This window comes from Brassica rapa, chromosome A09 (genome assembly GCF_000309985.2).
Source record: "Brassica rapa cultivar Chiifu-401-42 chromosome A09, CAAS_Brap_v3.01, whole genome shotgun sequence".
NCBI lineage: Eukaryota > Viridiplantae > Streptophyta > Magnoliopsida > Brassicales > Brassicaceae > Brassica > Brassica rapa.
In genome coordinates, this window is record NC_024803.2 from 17,548,233 (window position 1) to 17,573,246 (window position 25,014).

The 25,014-nt window shown below is 39.7% G+C and overlaps 1 protein-coding gene and 1 long non-coding RNA gene across 12 annotated transcripts; both read right to left on the reverse strand.

The window, feature by feature from the left end:
- Positions 1–5,254: 5,254 nt before the first annotated feature.
- On the reverse strand, positions 5,255–18,533 carry LOC103839862. 11 transcript variants are annotated; one of them, XR_627484.2, is made up of 6 exons: positions 6,721–7,040; positions 6,381–6,548; positions 6,142–6,281; positions 5,906–6,009; positions 5,721–5,786; positions 5,255–5,613 (listed from the first exon to the last, which is right to left on the reverse strand). It is a non-coding gene; the product is annotated as an uncharacterized LOC103839862 (long non-coding RNA). The 11 variants fall into 11 exon arrangements; XR_004451475.1 differs by having other exon boundaries at positions 5,255–5,786; XR_627482.2 differs by having other exon boundaries at positions 5,906–6,281.
- A 1,997-nt stretch (positions 18,534–20,530) lies between these two features.
- LOC103839952 (putative nuclease HARBI1) lies at positions 20,531–21,799 on the reverse strand. Its single transcript, XM_018654369.2, has 2 exons — positions 21,677–21,799; positions 20,531–21,514 (listed from the first exon to the last, which is right to left on the reverse strand). Exons 1-2 carry the CDS (start codon positions 21,797–21,799, stop codon positions 20,531–20,533), a joined length of 1,107 nt encoding a protein of 368 aa, XP_018509885.2.
- Positions 21,800–25,014: the final 3,215 nt, after the last annotated feature.

The window sequence follows — 25,014 nt, forward strand, 5'->3', positions numbered from 1 at the left end:
TATATATATATATGTGTGGAAGACGTAGGATCCACTCTCAAAAGATTGAATCTCCCATATCCAAAGAGAACCACACTGCATTGTACATTGTTGTTTACGGTAAAAAATTCAGCCGTACCAAAGGATAGCACATTAATGGAGCTTGATTAAGCAAAAGAGCCACATTTGAGTTCTTAGAACATGGACGTAATGAGAAACATAAGGGACCAATGAATCAATAATAATCATGCTAGAAACCACAATAGCTTTACGTATTAGCTTATAGTCTCAAAATTGTAGATAAAATTTCATTTTTTTTATTTTGAGCATAACATATATATCAAAGTTATTACTATATTTTTGTATATAAGTTTCATTGTTATGCATTTAGAAAAATGCTGAGATAAGTAATAGTAAGTGAGTTATAGCAATTATAAGTCAAATTTTAATAGTAATTATCCGCGCGTAGCGCGGAAAACGACCTAGTATATATAAGAACTCCTTTCTCCACATGGTAGAATCTAATTAGTTTAACTATTTAATTTTAATTAAAATTTAATAATTTACTGATAAATAATAATATTTTGGTGTTAATAACTTTCTTTTAAGAAATCATGCGTTAATGTTGATTTAATCTTAAAGTATCTCAAACATAAAAAAATTAATAATCTAAATTTGATGACAAAAAAAAAAAATTAATAATCTAAATTTAACTTAAGAAATAATTAAATTTTAAATCATTAAATAAGCTCAGCAAATCAGAAAGTAACACATGTAACTAAGTATGCTAAAAAAATTTTGTTGGAGTTCTTTAACTTTTTTTTCCTCTTTCTTTCTACTTTTCATGATTCTTTTTAATTAAATAATCATTATATATTCTTACATTTTTTTATCGACTAATAATTGCATTAATAATAGAAAGAAAGGGGCTCAGGCCCATTACAGTTCAGGTTGAAAAGAGGAATCTACGGCAGACGAAAGATTACGAAGAACCAACTTCGAAAACAAATCAGCTTTCATATTTTTTTTTATCAAAATACGTAAGAAAAAGAGATAGATGAAAACAAAGCTGTGAAGGCTTTGATATCAACAACAATACCAAAGATCTGACACTAACGAGCGCATGGTTGTCCGAAAAAGCCGATAAGACTTTTAAGACCGATAGAGATTGAATGTCAGAGGCTTGATCTACCACTACAAGAAAACACCGGGATTCCGACGACAATTATCGTCGGTATGTCCTCGAAATTTTACAGGCGATGACTTCTGCTATAAGAGGGGAGAACTTTTTATAGGCGAGGGCTTCTGCTTGAGATACTCTTACATAGTTGTTTAAATATCTCCATTGGGGTTGCCTTTATAATATATTGGCTTGTGTATTATGTCACTACCAAAAAAAAGTGCCTGTTAAATCACTTATAGTGTATCACAAAAATAAGTGATTGTATTTTAAATTATTTATTTATAAATGATACAAATAATATTAAGTTAGCATCAGCTATAGCAAATGATATCATAATTAAATTATTTTGCATCAATTTATTAAAAATGATTTATGTGATTTTGTATCACTTAAACAAAAATGATATTATTATATAGATTAATATAAATTAAATAATCGATGCATTTACTTTTTTTAAAAACATCATTTGTTAAAATAATACAAAACTTACATCAATTAAAATTGATGCTAACATAGTTATCTTAACATGATAAATATTACGTAATTTTTACATCTATTACGTCCAGGCCGAGTACGTTATCTTGGTCGTGGACCTACACCTTCGAAACTAGTGAGACGCTCAACTACAAGACATAGAAAATTTTGGAATGGTCGTAGAGTTGAAGATACAAATAAAAGAACTATCTCATCAAGTCAAGGGAATGACTACATTCGTCCAACAAATTATTGGTACTTCAACCGGTGAACAGGTAATAAATATAATTTGTTATTTCACTATACTATACTTTGATACATAAAAATAACATTTTAAACTATATATTTAGGCAAAAGCATGGGCTGCAAGTTTTTATGTAGCTTTTGCTAATATTCCAAATCCAACTTTTGCCAACATGCCAACTCCACAAAATCCTAATCAGGTAAATGATGATTTTATATTTATTTCATTATCCCCTATATATTATTTGAGAAGCATTACAATATTTTTTTGTAGCCACATGTCATCATTAGAATGATTCTGAGAATCTTTAGAGAAATATGTTGGTCCATCTAAATATATAATAAACTTTTTATTAAACTAACCATAAATACATTATTAATGTGCTTTATTATTTCCATAAATAAAATTACGGAATTACCTAATGTGGCTAAAGTATATATGACAATTAATGACTTTGAATAATAAAGATTTGATAAAAATAAGTATATCTTATATTATATTTGTTTAATTTTAAACTATTAAAATAAATTAAACAATCATAATAACCATTTAATAAAAATTAAAAAATTTCTTTATATGCTGTATTTTGAATTTTTTAAAACGAGTATAAATTACTAAAACCATTAAAAGTTTCACATTCAAATTTTGTGATCTATGGTTTACAAGTTTTGTTATGACATGATACAAATAATTAAAAAATCATATAAGTTGAAAGTCTCATTTAAAAAGTATTAAAAGTAAAAAATATATAAAAATATATATGTATATATATATTAAATTAAATTATATGTCATATAAGAAAATAAATAAATATCTTAATTTTGAAATTTACTTTTAACATTTTTTTTGATAAAAAATTGAATAAATATTGACAAATTAATTTTTAAAAATATTATAAATTACATAAATTATTAATCGCACAATGAAAATTTTGTTATCAGTAATTTAAATTTTTTGCTATATCAGATACAAATGATAAAAAAAAACATGAGCAAAAAACATCATTTAATAAATATTAATATTAAAATATATATATATGTTACTATCATTTAAATTTAATTATATACCATATCAAATAGAAAAAATAATTCTTTTGGATTAATAAAATTTATTTATATGTTCCAACCAGCTTAATTATATAGGTAATAGTTACTTACTTTTTAATTATTCAATATATATTTATTATTTCATAATAGGTTAAAAACATATAATATATAAAATAATTTATATATATAACGTTCATCCCGCGTAAGGCGCGAGTCTTAACCTAGATAAGTATTTAGATGACACACTAATTATCATATAATTTTATGTTAGGAAATGGAATGATGGTGTTGATGGATTTCAAAACGTTGAGACGCCGCAAGTGATTGTAATTACGTCTTTTTAACATTGCTTCTTATTAACTCTAGTTTGTTTATGTTTTCTGTATTTGCATTATGGATGAATTGTGTTTCTACTTTTTTATTTATTACTAGTGGTTTACCGCCGCTACGCGCCGGATTTTTACAATAATTTAAATAGATAGTTTACATACTAAAATGTATTTTAGTTAATTTACCAAATTTTATTATCATTTTATAAACTATTTGTCAAAAATATAAACTACTTTTATTTTAGGTTTAATCCCTACATCAATGATTATGAGGTTTAGAGAAGTGAAAAGGATGTCCTACTTTTATATTTTAAAAGGATGTCCTAAACCTTTTTTTATCATAAAGCATCTAAATTTTTAAATCAGTGTGAGACATAATTAATAGATGAATTATCCTATTTTGACTATTATATAATTATATATATATATATATATAAATTTGTGATTTTAAAAATATAAATATAAAAACCAAATTAATTACATATTTGAGTAAGTAAAATTTGAACTTCTATTCAAAATAAATTAATTTGGGTTGACAAACATATTAATAAATTTAAATTACTTGTTTATATAAAATTATTTTATTTCAGATATCCTAATTTTATTGGAAGCCTAAGATTCCGTTTTGGAAACCCGCTTCCGTTTATAAAAAAACACATATATCATAAGTAAATAGAAAATATAAAATTCTCATGGTAAAATTTAATAATAATAAAATAGAGATAATAGAAATGTACAAATAATAAATCTAATACTATAAATTATCTTTATGTATTGAGGTGTTTATTAGATTTATATATATTATGCCAATTATTTATGAAATATTAAAAATAATTAATATAAAAGTTTATTATAAAATTAATTTATGTGCATTTTTACAGTTTTAATATAAAATAGTTTAAAATTATTATAAATAAATAAATACTTTATTTTTAATTTGAAGCATATATTTTATAGTCATAGTTTTTAGTCACCCAGAAAAAGTTAACTTGGTCTGTCGTATGTGTGCCCGTCTCAATACTTGATTTTCCTGGATAGAGAATTGGCTTCATAATGATTTAATGAAGGCAATAATAGTAGCTCTCGAAGCTTTCATCATTTGGAAAAGTGGCCTATGTTTTTTTTGTTACTTGGAAAAGTAAAAGCATTCACTCAATTTTATATTTTAATAGGTTTTTTCCTTAATTATATCTTCTTAGTAAGATCAAAATTGTATTTATATCTTCTTAGTAAGATGGAATTTGTAATTATATTGAACACCTCAGAAACGATTAGAGTTGTCTTTGTTTTCTTTCTATTTATAAATGGTTTGATGCTGTATAAATAGCTTCCGTGAGAGACTGAGGGTCTGACTGGTTCAACCGCAGCGGTTGCGGTTGCGGTTGCGGGAGTTTGCGGATGCGGGTGGTTGCGATTTCTAGCGGTTTTAAGAGATTTGTACGACTGGTTCTGCGGTTAGAAATTGGTGCGTTTGCGGGATACTTATGACTGGTTAACTACCAAATGCAGCAGTGGTTAAATAATAAATTAACAATATTTACATTTTATACAATTATAAAAATATCAAAAATAATAATATTATAATAAATATAAAATTTATATTTAGAAAGTTATACTTTAAATTTTTTTAAAAATTATAGAAAATATTTTTATTTTAAAGTTTTATAATATTAATTAAAATATAATAGATATATTTTAGTATTTTTATAATTCTAATTTAATTTTTTTATTGAATATTTTTCTTTTTGTATTTATATTGTTTTGGAGAAAAAATAATTTTTTTTATCCTCCCGCAACCGCCCGCAACCGCAAACGCTAGCTGGAACCAGCTTTTGAATTTATGAAGTTCAGAGCGATTTGGAGCGGTTTGGAGCGCTTTGAGCGATTGTTGCAAAACGCCAACAACCGCTACCAACCGCAAAAGCTGCGTTTGCGGGTGGTAGCGGGAAAACCAGTCATACCCTGAGTAGGTGACTTTTTTTGTTTGTTTCAGTTCGAATAATAAAAGGATTTAATAACACCAAAAGAGTAAAGATCTCTTCTCTACATAACTAAACAAATATAACTGATGTCAAGAACGCATGCATATGAGCTGATGGCCGCAAACGAACACAAACAAAAAGGCAGCGGAACAAACTTTGTGATGTTTTATTAAAACAACACGGCATGATGTTTTCCAGAGTAGATCATCTTACAAAAATTACGCAACCTAAAGGTCTCTTCGGTCCACCAGCCCAGCAGTGTTGATTTCTTACTTTCCTCCCACATTTGTCCAATGGCCGCGTTACACTCTTCGGTCCACCAGCAGTGTTGCTTTCTCACTTTCCTCCCACATTTTTCCAATGCCGCGTTTGTAACCTACACTCTCATAGATATGAATTAATTTAATCATGCACATGTTCAATGTTTCTATAACAATGGACCAAAGTAAATTTGACATTGGAGATAGTATATCTATTACTAACAGAAGGGGAGAACATATCGACATATCAATCAGACTTGTCCATATCCTTCAAGAGGATCACATGAGACTGAAATATTAGACCACACCAAAAAAAAAAGGAAAGATGGTTATTCCATGTTTTTGTTAGGTTGCTGATTCATTTAATATCAAATATGCAAGTTAGAGACGGCACAATGTAACATATACCTCAGAAGGGCCTCCCATGAATACAATAGAAGACTCGATGAGACGATGGTAACCTTGCTCAGGAGCAATCAAGTGAGGATGGCAACCGTAAGCTTAGTGACCAGCTAGGGGATGTTTAAATAAATTTGAATTACAGAAGATATTAAGCAGTACTGAATTATAAATATGAAGACCATCTATATATTTTTAAAAAATGATTGTTTTACTAAATTAAACTTTTTTTATCAGCACTTTACTTGGTCAATCAAATCCGGATTTGTAGCACCCCAACATCCCCAACGTTTCTTTCTATATCCGCGACGAACATCCTCACAGATTGCAGCAGTCATTCTCTTCCAGCAAGGGAAAAAGTCAAAAAACATGTGTCACCTGAAAGCTAGAAACGTAAGAATGAAAACACACCATCAAATATACCATTAAGGACATTCCATAAGAAATTACATGGTTTAAGAAAGGGAATAAGAAAAGGACGCACTCATGGTTCAACAGAAGAGTGTGTCCAACACGTTGAAATTCTATGTAGACCTGAGGTTTGGAGTAAGGTCCCGTAAACATTTGCTTTAGAATAAACTAACGCAATGATGTTTTCCTTAATATCGAGTCCACTAAACCCGAGACTGAGACTGAAAGTACTTCACTTTTCCTGTTAAGGTTCGTAGCAATAGCATTAGCAAGGTCAAAAACACAACACTTTAAGAAAAGTAGATCTAAAACACTCTTAAGATAAATGGTAATTCTCTATTCAATATTCATAGAGTGTTAATCAAATATTATAATAAACTGAAAGTTTAGAGATTTGGGTAATGGAAAAAAACCTCTGGTGATCGTAAATTACTTTCTAAGAAATCAGTCAACAGAGGAAACCGATTGAGATCTGGTCTAATATAATCATCTGGTACCTCGGAGCACCCAGTCTGCAACAACCCAAAATACAAAAAGAAAACATTATGAGAAGTGAAAGCAAAAGAAAAAGTGGGAGACGTAACGATTGGTTTGGGGCGTGACGATGTCATCGTTCTGTCGCGTTGCAATTCTTTCGAACTCTGGATGGTGCTCGAAGATAAGGTAACATTATCTGCGGAGGTTTCCAGGGAACCGATTGCTCCAGGCGTCCTGATTCTAATCGGCAAGATGCGTGTCTGTTGGGATGGATTTAACCCATCCACAAAGCCCATCGAACAAAGGGCCCAATCCAGCAAACCGAGTCGACGTCGGCTCGGAAGCCGATTCTCGAGGCTTCGACTTAGCCAGGGAATGCTGTTAGTCGAAGCAGAGAGCAAACGGAGCAGGACTGATCGACTAAGCGGCTCAGAGCGAGCATCTCCTAGTCAGGCCCGAAGGGCCGACAATGCCCAATCGGTAAAAGAAGATTAGGTTAAGGTAATCGAACAAAGTATAAAAGGAGAGGAGAGCAAAGGAGAAAGACATCGACACTTAGCTACACAAACTTAGCGGCGAGATTAGGGTTTATCATCCGTACAATCATCTCTCTGCTATTTGTACTTCTCCGGTTTAAGCTCTCACGAGCTCCGGCTTGCTTTTACTTTCTCCACCTTTGTAACATCATCTCGAAATCTAATAAACGCCTCTGTTCGACCCATTTCTAGTATTGTTTACTTCACCCGAGACCAAACTCACCCTAAACAATTGGCGCCCACCGTGGGCCAGAACAGACCCAGCGTTTCTAGACCGATATGACCACCGGAGGTACGAACCCTGATACCTCAGGAGAGGAGCCGGCGCTCACGCCTCCTCCGCCTCTTCCCCTCCTCTCGTCGGAGTTCATGAGTTCAGTCATAGCCCGACTTGCTCATCAAGAAGAAGTTCAGAAGACGACGAATGATCAGCTCGCCGCCATTGTCGCTGCTCTTAGCGCCTCCACCGGCAAGTCACAACCACTCCGTCGTTACCTCTTCAATACAAACCCCCCTACTCCGGCAGAAGGACGAACGACGAACCCAGTCGATCCTACTCTTCAACTCGCGGAAACCCTAGCCGCCGATGCTTTTCCTACGGCGTCAGATCCATCGACTGTCCGAGAAATCGCTGAGCTTAAACTAAATTTCCAACAAATGAGTTCGAGGATCCACCAAGCAACGAGCGCAGTACCCGAGATTGACAGTGTCATCGCATCAACATCGCGTACTCCTTTCACCGAGGAACTGACGGAGGTTAAACTGCGAAAGATGGACAAGTTGCGTCTCCCGGAATACAAACCAGGAGGAGATCCCGTCGAGCATTTGACAGCTTTTAATATTGCGGTAGCGAGGGCCAGACTTGCCCCCGATGAAAGAGACGCGGGATACTGCCAACTTTTCATTGAAACACTCAACGAGCAAGCCTTAACCTGGTTCTCGGGACTCGAAGAGAATTCAATTAGAAGCTTCAAAGAGCTCTCCTCGGCTTTTCTCAAGACTTACATCATGTTCACCAAGCGTGAAGCAACGGCTTCGACTCTCTGGAACCTCAAGCAAACGAAGGACCAGAATCTTCGTGATTACATGGAACGTTTTAAGTCGGTCGTGTCAAGAATCAATATCCCAGACCACATCGCCGTCGATGCCTTGAGGAACAATCTCCTTGTGGAATGTAAGTTCCGAGAAGATCTCTATCGATGCACCGCCACGACGTTGCAAGATGCCGTTGCTCGTTCTCACAACTTCATTCGTATGGAAGAAGACACTAAAGCGATCTTGAGCAAGCACAACTCGGCGAAGCCATCAGCGCCTAAAAACGCTGCCACAGCTCACGTCGAACCTCGTCAACATGCTCCAAGTGACAAAAACAACCGTAAGAACGGCCTCCTTTACGTCGTCGACGAAAACGGGAAGAAGTGGAACACCTTTCATCGGGAAACCGATCCTCCAAGTGAATCCCCCCGAGCAACGGTGCCAGCCACGGTCGCCCAGGTCGATTCGGCAGCAGGATCTTCCCGGACCCCACCAGGGCTTACTAAATCGTGCAAACTCCACGGTGTAAAAGGTCACGACACTTCAGAGTGCAAAACACTTTTTGCGCAATTCCTCTCCTCACTCGAAAGCGGTGAAATTAAGATCCCTCCTCCGAAGCCAAAAAGCGAGAACAGTTGGAGCAGAAACAAGGACAGGAAAAATCAGCGAAAAAATCAAGCAAAACCGCGTCAAGACGACCAAAAGCCAAAGGTCGCCGAGCAAATCCCACATCAAGACGACGATGGTGACGCCTCAGCTGACGAAGATCCGCCAGCAGCCAGACAAAGGATCGAAGTCATTCGCGCCCAACCGGAGTCCTCATCAGACGAAGAGAGCGATCTCGAGGAAGCCCTCGACCCGTTGGACTTACGTGTACTCCTCAAACGAAAGACCACGTCGACGAATGACAAGACTCCCGGATCTTCCGATCTCCGAGTCGAGCTCAATGCTAAAAGAACTAAGCATTCGCTGAGCCCAGGATCTTCACTGGCAACTACGGACGGCAATCCTATCGTCGATCTACGAGATCAGCTTAACGCGCGAGTCAGCGATCTGCGTGCAAAGCTGGACCACAAAAAAGCCGGGTCGCCGAAAGAAAGCGAAGACCTCCGAGCTCTTCTCACCAGGAAGCAATCAAGTGTCAGGCCGCGGATCAACGTGATTATGGGAGGATCTCCACCTTGCGGGGACTCCGTACGAGCGGTCAAAGATCACCGACGAATGGTGGACACCTCGCAGCGCTGGCCGCAGAAGTTCCCAACTGATCTCCAATCTCCTTCTCAACTGAAGACCTTGTCGGAGTAAATTTTCCTCACAACGATCCTCTTCTCGTCGTTTTAGCTATCGATAAGTACGACGTCACCAAAGTGCTGATCGATACTGGCAGCTCGGTCGATATCATTTTTCGCGAAACTCTCGTAAAAATGGGAATCGACTTAAAAGACGTGAAACCGTCTTCCAGGACTCTCACCGGCTTTAACGCCTCTTCCGAAGTAATCATGGGAACTATCCGTCTCTCGGTACAAGCAGAGGGAGTAGCTCGGATGGTCAAGTTCTCGGTAGTCAGCACCAAGGCTCCCTACCACGTGATACTAGGCACTCCATGGTTGTACTCCATGCGTGCGATCGCATCCACGTACCATCAGTGCGTCAAATTCCCGGGAATGGATGGCACGATTAAGACAGTGAGAGGAGATCAACGGGCCGCACGAGATCTCTTAATCGCCACGGTCAAACTGCAGCGATCTCAGTCGCTAGTCAACTCGATCTCCCCTCCTATCAGCAAGATCTGCCCACAAAAAGAAGAGGTGCTCGAAGTCCCAGTCGACGAATCGGATCCAAGTAAAGTGCTACGAGTAGGCGCTTATCTATCGGACGAGATGCAACGTGATATCACGGATTTCCTGAAGCAAAACTTGTCTACCTTTGCTTGGTCGATGACTGACATGCAGGGAATCGACCAGTCCATCACGACTCACGAGTTAAACGTAGACCCAAATATTAAGCCCATCCGACAGAAGAGACGAAAGTTGGGTCCCGAAAGATCCAAAGCAGTTGTTGAGGAAGTCGAGCGCTTATTAAGCGCGGGCTCAATAGCAGAAGTTCGTTACCCGGAATGGCTCGCTAACCCGGTGGTTGTCAAGAAGAAAAACGGCAAGTGGCGCATGTGCGTCGATTTTACCGACCTCAACAAGGCCTGCCCAAAAGACAGCTACCCGCTTCCGAACATCGACAGACTTGTCGAATCAACTGCCGGCAATGAAATGCTCACGTTTATGGACGCTTTCTCGGGATACAACCAGATCATGATGCATCCTGATGATCGAGAGAAGACGTCGTTCATAACCGATCGAGGAACTTACTGCTACAAAGTAATGCCCTTCGGGCTGAAGAACGCCGGTGCTACGTACCAGCGACTTGTCAACCGCATGTTCGCTAAACAGCTCGGTACAACGATGGAAGTCTACATTGATGACATGCTCGTCAAATCAGTCCGAGCAGACGACCACCTGGCGCATTTACGAGAGTGTTTCGACATCCTAAACGCGTACAAGATGAAGCTAAACCCAGCCAAATGCACCTTCGGCGTATCGTCCGGAGAATTCCTTGGCTACATAGTGACGCAGCGGGGAATCGAAGCGAACCCGAAGCAAATATCAGCCGTCCTTGATCTCCCCAGTCCGAGAAACTGCCGAGAAGTCCAGCGACTAACAGGCCGAATCGCAGCACTTAATCGTTTCATCTCCCGGTCCACCGATAAATGTCTCCCATTCTACGATCTCCTTCGAGGAAACCAAAAATTCATTTGGGACGATAAATGTGAGGAGGCTTTTAATCAGCTCAAACATTATCTGACGACGCCTCCTATCCTGGCAAAGCCAGACATAGGCGACGTTTTATCTCTCTACATTGCGGTCTCATCTGCCGCAGTCAGCAGCGTACTAATCAAGGAAGACCGAGGAGAACAACGACCTGTTTTCTACATGAGCAGAAGGATGACCGGACCAGAGACCCGGTACCCGACACTTGAAAAAATGGCCCTGGCCGTCGTCGAATCAGCGAGGAAACTCCGCCCCTATTTTCTGTCACACTCGGTAGAAGTTCTCACCGACCAGCCGCTCAGAACTGTCTTGCAAAACACAAACAGAGCTGGCCGCCTTACCAAGTGGGCGATCGAACTCGGAGAGCTCGACATCACCTACAAGTGTAGAACTGCCGCTAAGGCCCAAGTCCTCGCCGATTTCCTCGTGGAGTTATCTCCGGAACTCGCTCAGGATTTGGAAACTTCAGATCCAACCTGGATCCTGCATGTCGACGGTTCCTCGACAAACAAAGGCTCTGGAGCAGGAGTTCAACTTCAATCTCCATCAGGAGAACTCATTCGACAGTCGTTCAGTCTCGGTTTCCCAGCATCAAACAACGAGGCGGAGTATGAATCACTCATCGCCGGCCTTCGCCTCGCCAAAGCAGTCAAGGCTAAGCGGCTCAGTGCATACTGCGACTCGCAGCTCGTCGCCAGTCAGTTCAGCGGTGATTACGATGCGCGCAATGATAGAATGGACGCTTACCTCCGAGTTGTACAGTCGTTAGCTAAAGAGTTCGAATTCTTCGAGCTCACAAAGGTTCCCCGCGGAGAAAATGTATGTGCCGATGCATTAGCAGCACTCGGAAGCAAGCTCCGCGATCAAGTCAAAAGGACTATTCCAATCCATCGAATCGAGAAACCAAGTATCGACATCTCAACGGAATCAGCTAACTTCGTCACCACGGAATCCGAAACAACGTCCTTATCTGAGACCAACGACGACTCCGAGATGACAGACCAAGATCAACTGATACCAGACTGGAGGACTGAATTCATCCAGTATCTCACCAAGGGCACGCTCCCCACTGATAAATGGGCCGCAAGACGATTAAAGAGGCGTAGCGCGCACTACGTCGTCATGGAAGAAGAACTCCACCGGGTAACAGCTAACAAGGTTCTCCTCAAATGCATTTTCGCCGAGCAAACACAGTTAGTAATGGCAGAAACTCACGAAGGAGCGGGTGGAAACCACTCTGGAGGTCGGTCACTAGCCTTGAAAATTCGGAACTTGGGATTCTTCTGGCCAACTATGAATACCGACTGCGAAGCATATGCCCGGCGATGCGACAAATGCCAACGACACGCTCCGAGTATCCACAGCCCAACCGAGCTACTGCGAACTTCCGCAGCACCTTACCCATTTATGCGATGGGGGATGGATATCATCGGACCAATGCCGAATTCTCGCCAACGTCGCTTCGTGCTGGTATTGACCGACTATTTCACCAAATGGATTGAAGCAGAAGCCTTCGCGCAGGTTACAGAGAAGGAAGTTCGCGGCTTCGTTTGGAAGAACATTATCTGTCGCCACGGCCTACCATACGAGATCGTGACGGACAACGGATCACAGTTTATGGCCGGAAATTTTAAAGATTTCTGCAACAAGTGGAACATCCGACTAAGCCCTTCAACGCCGAGGTATCCTCAAGGAAACGGACAAGCAGAATCCTCGAATAAGATTATCATCGACGGAATCAAGAAGCGCCTTGATCTCAAAAAGGGACATTGGGCCGACGAACTCGACGGCGTGCTCTGGTCGCATCGGACAACCCCCCGAGGAGCAACAAAATCTACTCCCTTCTCACTCGCTTACGGGATGGAGGCGATGGCTCCGGCCGAGGTCAATGTAACGAGTCTCCGCCGGTCCAAGATGCCTCAGCACGTTGAGCTTAACCAAGAGATGCTGCTAGATGCCCTCGATGGGCTAGAAGAGAAGCGCGACCAAGCCTTACTTCGGATCCAGAATTACCAAAACCAAATCGAGAGCTACTACAACAAGAAGGTCCGCTCGCGTCCTCTCGAGCTCGGTGATCTGGTTATGAGAAAAGTCTTCGAGAACACCAAAGAACCCAACGCTGGAAAACTCGGCGCGAATTGGGAAGGACCATATAAGATCACTCGAGTCGTCAAACCAGGAGTATACCGACTCGAGACTTCCCGCGGAGAAGCAGTCCCACGAGCTTGGAACTCCATGCATCTTCGTCGTTTTTACTCATAAAATGAGTAACTTTTAAAAGCGAGTAAAATGATCTACATCACCTTTTGCTCGCGCCAAAAAAAAAAAAAAAAAAAAAAAAAAAAACCGAGTAGACGCACCCTACGGTCACTTCTACTCGTCTAAGTAAATGACTACCAAGTCACTTTTACTTGGACTAAAACGAACTACGAAAGGCTTGATCCTCTTCGGAGGTACGTAGGCATCCCCTCTACGGGGTCCAGCCCCAACAACCCAAAACCAAAAAGAGTTTTCCTCATCTCGTTCCTCTAACGAGCAAACGATGTCAGCCCCTTAACTCGAAAGCGGCCCACGAGCACTCGCCCAAACTAATCGGACGTATCCTGATCAGATATCGAACGAAGGGAAAAACAGAGTCACCGATGATGTAAATCATTGACCAAATTCACGAGTGGAATTTCGGATCTTGTCACAAATCGAAGAATAATGAGTTGGCCGACCTAATTTCTCTCGATTACTGTGTCGCATCTAGATACCTTTCCCTCGGAAACTTATCTAAAATTCTTGTCTTAATTCTTTCCCGACTTATCGCAAAGAAAGAATAATGGGATTGAGTTAACGAGCAACGAGTTATTTCATAATCGACTAAGTTGTTAGCGGTCATCCGTAACATACTTAAAAGAGAAAATACTTAGTAATCATTCAAAGTTTTCAAAAGAGAAGGAAACCTTCCGAGTACTAAAACAACAACAGAGATGAGTTCAAAGGCTTCGAGGAGCCGAAACAAAAAGAAAATTTTACAACAAACGACAAAGGTTATTAATCAACCACGGGAGGATCCTTGTTGCCGCTGTCATCTCCCTCTCCGGGGCCCGAGACACGGCCAAATTTGGTTGGGGCTGGCGCAGTCGCATCCGCGGGAGGCATTTCCGTCGGAACATCATCACCTTTCTCCGGGTCCTCTGACGAGGAAGCAGATGAGCTGGCATTCTTCGATGCCTTAGCAGGAGAATCCGTCAGCACGATAGTCGGCACGGCCCCGTCCTTGAGAACAACCGCTCCCGCTGATGCCTGCTTCGCAGGATCAATGTCTTGATCGGTGCGCTGGTTGGAAGAGACGGCAGTTTGAGCGGGCTTCTCCATCGGATCTTCAGAACGAAGAGGAGTACGGAGAGCAATAGCGGCCTCCGAATCGATCAAATCAATATTCGACCCAAACGGGTCAAGCTGACGCCATATTTCTTCGATCAAAAACCGAGACTCCAACACTAGCGGAGAAAGGCAAAGATCTTCCGCCGGAATCTCCTTTACTTCCAAGCGCTCTGCCTCTTCCTCGTAGTGCTTCTCTTGCCCGATGAAGAAATCGATAGTTTCCTGCGGGATTTCCACACCCGAGGCCTTGATCTGCTCGAGACATTTCCTCGTCCCGAAGGCTTGACTATGGAGACACCGAGCATCGTCGTATTTGTCCCTTTTGTCCTCGCGGAGGGAAATCTTGTGAAAACGTTTCTCGGCTTTAGCGATCATGGCAATCAGCACGCGAATCCTCTCGTGCGTGACCTCGTATTTACGAGATTTCCGAAGCCTGTCCATCTCCTCGGAATGCCTTAGCAATTCCGCAGCCATCTTTGCCTCTAGATCAGCCTTTTCCTTCCGCTGCTTATCCACCACGAGCTCAAGATTGTTCATTGACTCCTTGCACATCTGCAGCTCAGCTGCGTCAGATGTCCGCGTCTCGTCAAACGCCTTCCTGAGGGCTCTTTCCCGAGCAATGGCGTCTGCCTTTTCTCGCGTAGAAACCCGAAGAGCCTCCTCTGTTTTCTTCTTAGCCTCCTCGCCCTCACGAATCTGTTCCCTGGCCCGTCTGAGAGATGAGTCGTACTTCTCGACCAAAACATTCCAATCACCATGGCTCTGATCAAAACACAACAAAGAAGACTCAGCTAAAATAACTTAAGGCTTAAAAAGAAGGGAACGAACAACCGCTTACCTTTACAGACGAGCAAGAGGCGTGCTCATACTCGTCTTTGAAGATGAGATCTCCCACCGAAGGGAGTTGATCGGGACCGCCTTTGACCAACCGCAACAAGCGGGCACAATCCTCCGGGTAACAAGCCAGCGGAAGCTCACGGTTAAATTCGAACCTAAACCCATCTGCCGGGGTTTCCTTAGGACGACCAGATACTCGGGTCTCAGATCCCTCCGTAACATGAGCAGGGGACTCATTCCTCAAGCGGTCCCTTTGTTCTACCGTAGTCTGTATTTCCCGCGGAACCTCGGTAGAACGCAGGTCACCGGTCAAGGCTCCACGGGACACCTCCTCGGTGACTCGACCCTCCCGTCTCCGTCGGCGGAGGGCGATGGTCTCATTCTCATCATCCTCCGAGGTCCCAACCTCAGGGATAGTTTCAGGAACTAGAGCCTGAAGTTCCTCTTCACAGACCGAGGATGAGCGGGGCAGAGCCAGTTCTTTCTTCTTCATCCTCTTCTTCTTGGGAACATCTTCAGTGGGCGGGTCCCCGGCTTTCCTTTTCTTCCCCCCTTTCTTAGAAGAACCATCCGCACCAGGATGTTCCGGCTCGGAGGAATCCTTCGGACCCCCGGCACTTTTCTTGCTCTTCTTCGAGCTTTTACCCTGCGAGGAGCCGCCAATACGCGCCTGCTCAGTGGCAATTGGAGTCGCCTCTACAACCTCCAGCCCCGAAGGACCAACCCTGCTCTCAGAAGCGCCTCGCTTGGCACCTATCTTCCCGGCTACAATAAGACTAAGGTCCGGCAATTGCTTCATCGTTTTAGCTCGGTTGATCTCCTTCTGCTCAGCTCGCGTAAAGAGGGATAATCTCTTCGATGTTGATTGGTTAATATGAGGATGCGGGTCCGAGATCCAGCTTTCTGCAAGAAGAGAAATCCTTAATAGACATCGTTCATTTACTCGGAAACATAGAAAGGTAGTGGAAACTTACGGTTGGCAATCCGATCTACGGATCTTTGAATTCTCTCCCGAGTAAAATCCTTCCAGTGATCTTGCTTCTGCAACGCAACAATCCGAGCACTCTCCCTCCAATCCTCGGGGTACGTGGCGAGATTCGGGTGACCAACTACAAAAAAAAAAGAGAAGAAAGACACACGTTAGACGAGCACACGCTACAATCATCACGAAAGGCAGTGTGCAGTACCCATCTCCGCATTCCAAAGAACGCGATAACCAGACTTCGGAGGTTCCTCGAACGCTGACCTGTTCGACTTCACATAGAAGTACGAACGTTGCCAATCCGAGGTTTTGGTCGGGTACCCCGTGACCACGTTGTAGTTTGGGCGCATCCTCGTCGAGACGAGCCCATCGTCGGAAATTGAAACCGAGGTCAACTCTTCAAACGACCTCACACTCATCGATGTCCCCGCCTCGGCCGCAATCACCGATAGAACGACCATCAACCGGAGAGAACCGTTCATCAGCTGGCTCAAAGCGACTCCTCTGCGGAACGCATAAGCCGTGACGATTCGAGGAATTGGGAACCACAACTTCGTGTCGTTCCGGAAATACGACTCGTAAATACACTGATATCCCTTCGGAGGTGACCAAGGCCTCTGATCCCGCTTCGGAATAATGAACGATACCCCATGTGCGTTGAGATCTCGGAGGATAGCCTCCACCGACTCCACAGTGGACTTCATCCTCTCGACGTTCGACCAGTCCTGTCCATCGACAACCGAAGGTCGAATTCTCCAAACCTCCAGTGGACTCTCCTCGGCAAAGATGTTTCCGGGATAGTAGCTGATCGGAACAGTCGAGATGTCGACCGCTTCTTGACCGTCGTCGTCACCCCGGAATTGTTCTCTTGCTTCCGAGATCAAAAGACGCTGCGCTAGATCCATATTCTCCGTATCCATCATTGCTTCGTGATGGATACTGTCAGGATTCTCAGCAGAATCCCGAGAAGATACCGCCCCCTTTCCTTTTTGTTCTCGCGTCAAACGATGAGACGACGACATCTCGGATAATCGTAGATCTAAAAACAGAGATAAAGAGAGAGAAGGAGCGTAGAGAGAGAAAGTACCTTTAACGCTGCGGAGAAAAATGAAAAGGAGCGGAGAGGGGTGCGCTATTTATAGGGAGAGATAAGCGCTGGGATCAAGGCGTCATCATTACACCTAATAAGGCCTAAGTGGGCCTAAACCCAATTAGGCGCGTGGTCGACAGATGCGTCGATCCGTCTTCTCGACCGGTAAATGCTTATCTCACGATCACAACGCGTGATCGACAGATGCGTCGATTCATTTTCCCGATTAAGAAGCGTTGATTAAACGGATTGACTCCTCAACGATCCAGTCATTTGCTCGGATTGAACCCTTTGTCCTCCGAACTAAAGACACCAAATTCATCGAAGATCGACCGCTCGACCATCAATGAACTGGGGGGGGACTTACTGTTGGGGATGGATTTAACCCATCCACAAAGCCCATCGAACAAAGGGCCCAATCCAGCAAACCGAGTCGACGTCGGCTCGGAAGCCGATTCTCGAGGCTTCGACTTAGCCAGGGAATGCTGTTAGTCGAAGCAGAGAGCAAACGGAGCAGGACTGATCGACTAAGCGGCTCAGAGCGAGCATTTCCTAGTCAGGCCCGAAGGGCCGACAAGGCCCAATCGGTAAAAGGAGATTAGGTTAAGGTAATCGAACAGAGTATAAAAGGAGAGGAGAGCAAAGGAGAAAGGCATCGACACTTAGCTACACAAACTTAGCGGCGAGATTAGGGTTTATCATCCGTACAATCATCTCTCTGCTATTTGTACTTCTCCGGTTTAAGCTCTCACGAGCTCCGGCTTGCTTTTACTTTCTCCACCTTTGTAACATCATCTCGAAATCTAATAAACGCCTCTGTTCGACCCATTTCTAGTATTGTTTACTTCACCCGAGACCAAACTCACCCTAAACAGTGTCCAAATTCGCCATGGTAGAAGTTGATACTTGACAGAGTTTGACTTTTTGGATGTCATAGTAGTGAGGATGTGAATCGCTTGCAAGTAAACCATTTATAGAAGGAGCTCTGAACGGTTACGTTTGAGGATGATGAGTACGTTTAAATGAGAAAGAGTGGGAGGGGAGTGGTGGAACGACCTTCAAGCATGGATTAATGGAGATAATAGCCAGAAATGGGAGACTTTACATAGGATTTGCTCGGAAGACTGGAGATCCAAAGAGACACGTCGCTTGAAAACCCTATAAGCAATGGGCCTAGTTTGTAAAGTTAATTAGAGCCCAACAAATACAGCGACATAGCATATACAGACAGTTAAAAAAAGTGGACAGGTGGCACAGTTTGACCCATGCTGAATGCTGACGTCGACGCATGAGGTGAGAGAAAACTCCAAATTATTATTATAGATTATTATTATTATCATTGTTATTATTATTATTATTATTATAGTTACCAGTTTAAATTTAGTTATTTATTTAGTTTTTTATAGTATTGGTTTTAAAATAGTAAAATATACAAAAGTTTTGTTGATATGTTAAACATCAATTTACTGATGATGCAAAGTTATTTTAATGATTTTATAAATATATTAAAAAATATTTTTCATCATTTTTTATAAACGATGTATGTATAAAAATCGTTTGTCAAAAGTCAAAACTGACACAACTATCATATCAATTATGGGAAAATCCCATGAAAAACCTCCAAAGTGACAAGCACTTCCATTTTAACATAAGAAGTTCTCTTTCTCAATATTTGGCATTCTCTTTTGAGTTTTCTGTTCTTTGCTTTCACGAACTTTCACGATGACTAAACCCTACAAATCAGTTTAGGGATCTTAAATTAATGTCTGTAATTAAAATAATAATAAGGACTGTTAAAGTATAAATAATTTTAATAAGCCACATGTTTTATTAAATCTAACGGAGTTAACTAAGACGTCAACAAATTTTGTAATTTTGTACATCCTATTATTAGAAGAAACACGGTAGCCACTTTTGCAGTTATTATTAAGAATGATTTTACTTTCAAGGTTTACTAGATTTTGACCCGCGCTTTCAAAGCGCGGGTTTATTATTATTTTTTTTTTCAATTGACAAATATTTAGTAAATGTCACATTTTCATATATTTGTGTTTTATTTTATAAAAGACTTAAAATTTTTATCTTTATTTATCGTATTTCATTTTAAATGACTATTTATGTTAAAAAATTAAACTTTATTTTTTTAATGAATTAAGTTGGTATAACTCTAATAAATTAATTTTATTATGGGGTAAATATTTTAATTAAAAAATTATATACTTTTAATAAAGATTTATACTTTTCAATAAAAAAATTCAATTATTTTTACGAATGCTTAAATTATATTAAGAAAAGAAAAAAATAATAATTAAGAATAGTTGAAAAAAAATTATTTGAACTTGGACTCAATGGCCCAAAGCAAAAAAAAAAAGTGAGAATTGAATCTGATTTTTTAATAGGCCCAAATGGCCCAAAAGAGATTTGATTTGGGCTGGATCCAAAAATAATGACCCAATATAGATTTGTTATTAATATTACTTAATTGCCCTTAATGAAACATGCAATGTTAGTGAAAGAAATATGCCCCTAAGGTAATTATTACAATAGGATCCTGCTTTAATAGTATAGATTATGGAAACATAATAGTTGGAGGTTTAAAATGGAAGTGATTGCCACTTTTGAGGTTTTTCATGGGATTTTCCCTATCAATTATTTGCAAACAATACTAATTTTATATCAGTTATTATAATGGATACAACTATTCAAATCATTTATGAAAATTGACATTAATTTTAAATCAATTATTAGAAAATGATGTATATAATTAAAATCGGTTAGTTTAGTTGATACTAATACTAACATCACTTAACTAAATCGATTTAGATTTAATATCATTTATTGCAAATGATATAATCTTAGAACAAGTGCAATGGTGGTACTGTCTCAAGAGTCCTTAGGATTAGAATAGTATTTTTTTTTCTTTTTGAATAGTTAAGGATCATAGTCTAAAAGGTGTATGCAATGGTGATACTCGATTTGGAATCCCTAGGAATAAATAAATAATTTTTTTAAAAAAGTGAAATTTAAATTTTTATTTATTATTCATGATTCAATAAAAAGATACAAGAATTATTAATATTCATCACCAAATTTGTTCCAAATATGCTCAATTAGATCCATTTTCAAATGTTCATGTATACGAGTATCCCGAACATCATTCCGAATGGGAAATATGGTGTTGAGATTTGTAGGCCTGTTGGTTTCCAACCGTAAACTTCTGGTTACGTCTCCTTCTTCAAAATCAGATATATCAAATAGTGTACCGTATCCATCCCGTACATTTTCGACTATCATATTGTGTAGTATGATACATGCTCTCATAATCTTGCTTATCTTTGCTTTGTCCAATGTTTTTACCGGGTTCTTCACAATCGCAAATCGGGCTTGCAATACTCCAAAAGCCCGCTCCACATCTTTTCGGGTTGCTTCTTGAACTTTGGCAAATAACTCTTGTTTAGGACATTGAGAGAGTGTGATAGATTGGATAAATGTTGACCATTTTGGATATATACCGTTAGTGAGGTAGTACGCCAACTTATACATGTGTCCGTTGACCATGTACCTTACCCTGGGAGCTCGACCTTCTATAATGTCGTCAAAAACAGGAAACCGTTCGAGGACATTAATATCGTTTAAGGTACCTAGAGGACCAAAAAAAGCATGCCATATCCAAATGTCTTGAGAAGCCACAGCCTCTAAGACAATTGTCGGTTTTCCTGATCCACGTGTGTCCTGTCCTTTCCAAGCGCTCGGGCAATTTTTCCACTCCCAATGCATACAGTCAATGCTCCCGATCATCCCAGGAAACCCGCGTTGCTCTCCAATATCGAGTAGTCGTTGAAGATCCTCTGCGGTGGGTCGTCGTAGATACTCTTCTCCAAATAACTGTATAATTCCGTCAGTGAAATTATGTAAACACGAAAGTGCAGTGGTCTCAGCAAGTCGGAGATATTCGTCAACCGTGTCAGCCGCAGAACCATAAGCAAGTAGACGAATTGCTGCCGTACATTTTTGTAGTGGAGTAACACCTAACCTCCCGGTTGCATCTCTTCTTTGCTGAAAGAATGGAAAGCACCTTGATAGGCGATGGACAATACGCAAGAATAATCTCTTATTCATGCGGAAACGGCGTCTGAATAATTCTGACTAGAATGTCGAATCTTCGCTGAAGTAGTCATTCCATAATTGTATGTGTCCTCCTTCGCGGTGTCGTTCTACATAAGCACGTCCCCTTTGGTTAATGGTCCTGCCCTCCACTATGTTGTTGAATGTGTCTTCGACGTATTCGTCGATAATTTCGTCCAATCTTTCTTCCAGATCATCGGATGAAGATGATGACATATTTAGGTATCCTGGTTTTAAAAATAATATATAAGTTCTTATTTTTAAATTTTTTTTTCTTTTTAGTATAAGTTCAAATATATAGATTCAAATTTAGAATTTATATTTCTTTTTACTATAAGTTCAAATATATAGATTCAAATTTAGAATTTTAATTTCTTTTTACTATAAGTTCAAATATATAGATTCAAATTTAGAATTTCTATTTCTTTTTACTATAAGTTCAAATATATAGATTCAAATTTAATTTCTATTTATTTTTACTATAAGTTCAAATATATAGATTCAAATTTAGAATTTTAATTTCTTTTTACTATAAGTTCAAATATATAGATTCACATTTACAATTTTTAGAATTTTTATTTCTTTTTACTATAAGTTCAAATATATAGATTCAAATTTACAATTTTTATTTCTTTTTACTATAAGTTCAAAGAAACGCACATCTCAATTGCCAAACCATAAACTTCAACCTAAGGAATAGTCTAAACCGAACCAAAACCATTAGATCTCGAGTAACACTAAACATGAAGACCATACCTTATAACAAGATAGATAAAAAGGTCCACCGTAGAATCAATCGGAGAAGATGAGATGCAAAGTGAGAAGCAATGTTGAACGCAAATACTACAAGAACTTCGTTGCTTAATATTACACAAGAACGAGATACAAAGTTTTGTTGATGAGGAAAGTAGGAGAACGAGATACATAGTTTAAACAACAATGACTACTACTTATACTACATTAACGTGAAACATAACCACCCGTGACAATCTTCACATGCTAGAAAAACAGAAGCACCCGTGACTTTGAGTAGTTCACAGCCCGTGACAATCTTCACCCGTGACTTGCAACACCCGTGACCGTACTGCTAAAACTGAAAGAAAGACAAGAGTTATTACTTTTGCTCAACACATTAAACTGAAAGAAAGACAAGAGTTATTACTTTTGCTCCACACATAGGTTCAATCGATACAGCTAACTATGCAATCAAACAACATGTAACTACTCGACACATAGGTTCAATACGAACGCTAACTATGCAACCTAACCTCATAACATCTCAGACATGAGTTTGAGCTTAAGAGATGTTTCCATCTCAGTGAGTGGCTCTTTTTTGCTAAGTAGACGTTCAAGCAACTTCTGTTTTGACACTTTTGCTTTCATTTCTATTATGGCCTGAATCTGTGACAAAGACTCTTCTTTACCATTCTTCTTCTTCAAATTGGTGAGTGAGGTTCAGAGAGAACTCAGGCTAACTACTTGCATTAAACACCAATCAAATCACGGTAACAGCCATTTAAAACAATCAAATCTATGGCGGTAGGAAGATAGAAACCAAACTAAATAGGTTCTACTTAACTAGCATTTACCACCAATGCAGAGAAACCAAACAACTAGCTTCTACTTAACTAGAACCAATTTATGAGGTATACAAATACAAATAAAAATACACTACTATACGTTTATAGTTATAAGAAAAGAGACTAGGCAGTTGTGGTATTGTACCTAAAGAGAGACTCGAGCTTCTCGACACTCTGGTTTACATCTTTGAAGCTCTTCCTGCATAAACATGAGATTAAACTGTCATAAGTTTTACAAAATATCATGAAGAACAAACAAAAACTCAAGAGAGATACGTACCACTGACAAACATAAGCACCAAACCTAGAAAAACTAATACGGAGACCATTACACAAACTTCGAATGCATAGCCATTTGTAGACTCTGAGTTCTTCTTGAGCTCACAGACGGTCTTCTGTAGCTTAATCAGCTTCTGATCACACTTGAAACCTTGCTCCTTAAGCAGCCTGAGTTCTCTCTGAACCTCACTCACCTCCTCCGTGACTGCCACATCCCACCATTTCCATATGTGGCAGCCCCCATCATCTCTATTCTCGCACGTGTAGTACAACCTCCCTGGATCTTTTCGCGTGTAAGATGTTGCAATAGCAGCCTCACTGCCACAGTAGCATCTCGTTGGGATGCCATCATCAACCTCAGGTGGGTTGTGAACCGGCTCGCCAATAGAGAAACTACTATGTCCTTCATCCGCGTAAAGAGCAGCCTCTGCTTCAAGAAGGGACGTCATGTCGAACTCATCTGATGAAGAAGGCTGGTTGTACGAATAGTCTTGTCCCATGATTGGTTAAACCTGAAAGAAATCAAAGATCTTTAGAAACGAAGATGATATAAACAACAACAATCACAGATCTTTAGAAACGAGCACGGATTGAACAAACCGTAAGCAAACACAAATAAGAACATGAAAGAAGATTGTAATCGAACGAGAATATCCGCAAATCGTTTCAAAACAAAATCGATTGAAAACCCTAAATCGAGTGAAAACCCCAAATCGATTGAAACCCTAATTTTAAAAGACAAATCGATTGAATCTTCACAACCTAACCCTAATTTGAGGGGAATATAACAAAGAAAACAAAATCTCAACGCATAAATCTACAAAATCACCCTACGATTTACCTTCTTCTCGGGATGGATCGAATCGCCTTCACTCGAGACGTTTTTTTTCCTCGCCTTTGGTCGACAATGAATAATTTTTTTCCGATACGTACGAAAGACAAAACCGACGGACGAACCAAATCGTGCCACGTTTCTAAGGATCATGTCCGTTAAATCTTTATTTACGGATTGATCCTTGGATTATTTAGGTTAAATAATATTTCTTTATTCCGATAAGCATCGGATTAGGCGCTAAGGATCCATTAAAGATCACCGTTGCGGCTGGCTACATCACTTAAAATAAGTGATTAAAATAGTATTATCTTTTGCATCATGATGCATATTATTTACATCACCATTTTCACAGTCACTTATATAAGTGATGTAAATTTCTTTTACATCATTTATAAATAATGAAAATATTAAAAATAAATGATTTAAACTGATATTTTTTTGTAGTGTGTTTCTGATATTTAGGTGACGGTTTACGTAATCATACCTTTTTTATAATGGTAATAAATAAATAAATAATAGTACATATACTATTTAAGGAAAGTTAAGAGGGTAAATCACATTAAATATAAATATTTGATAAGTGAAAACTTTAATTTTGTTATATTTGAAACGGTAATTAATTGAAAACTATTATTCACAAAAGTTATTAATTTATACTTTTTGACGAAACAGTGTAAATTCGATATTTTAGTACCGGTTTCTAATTTTAATATAGTGTGTACTAGAAAAAGGAGAGG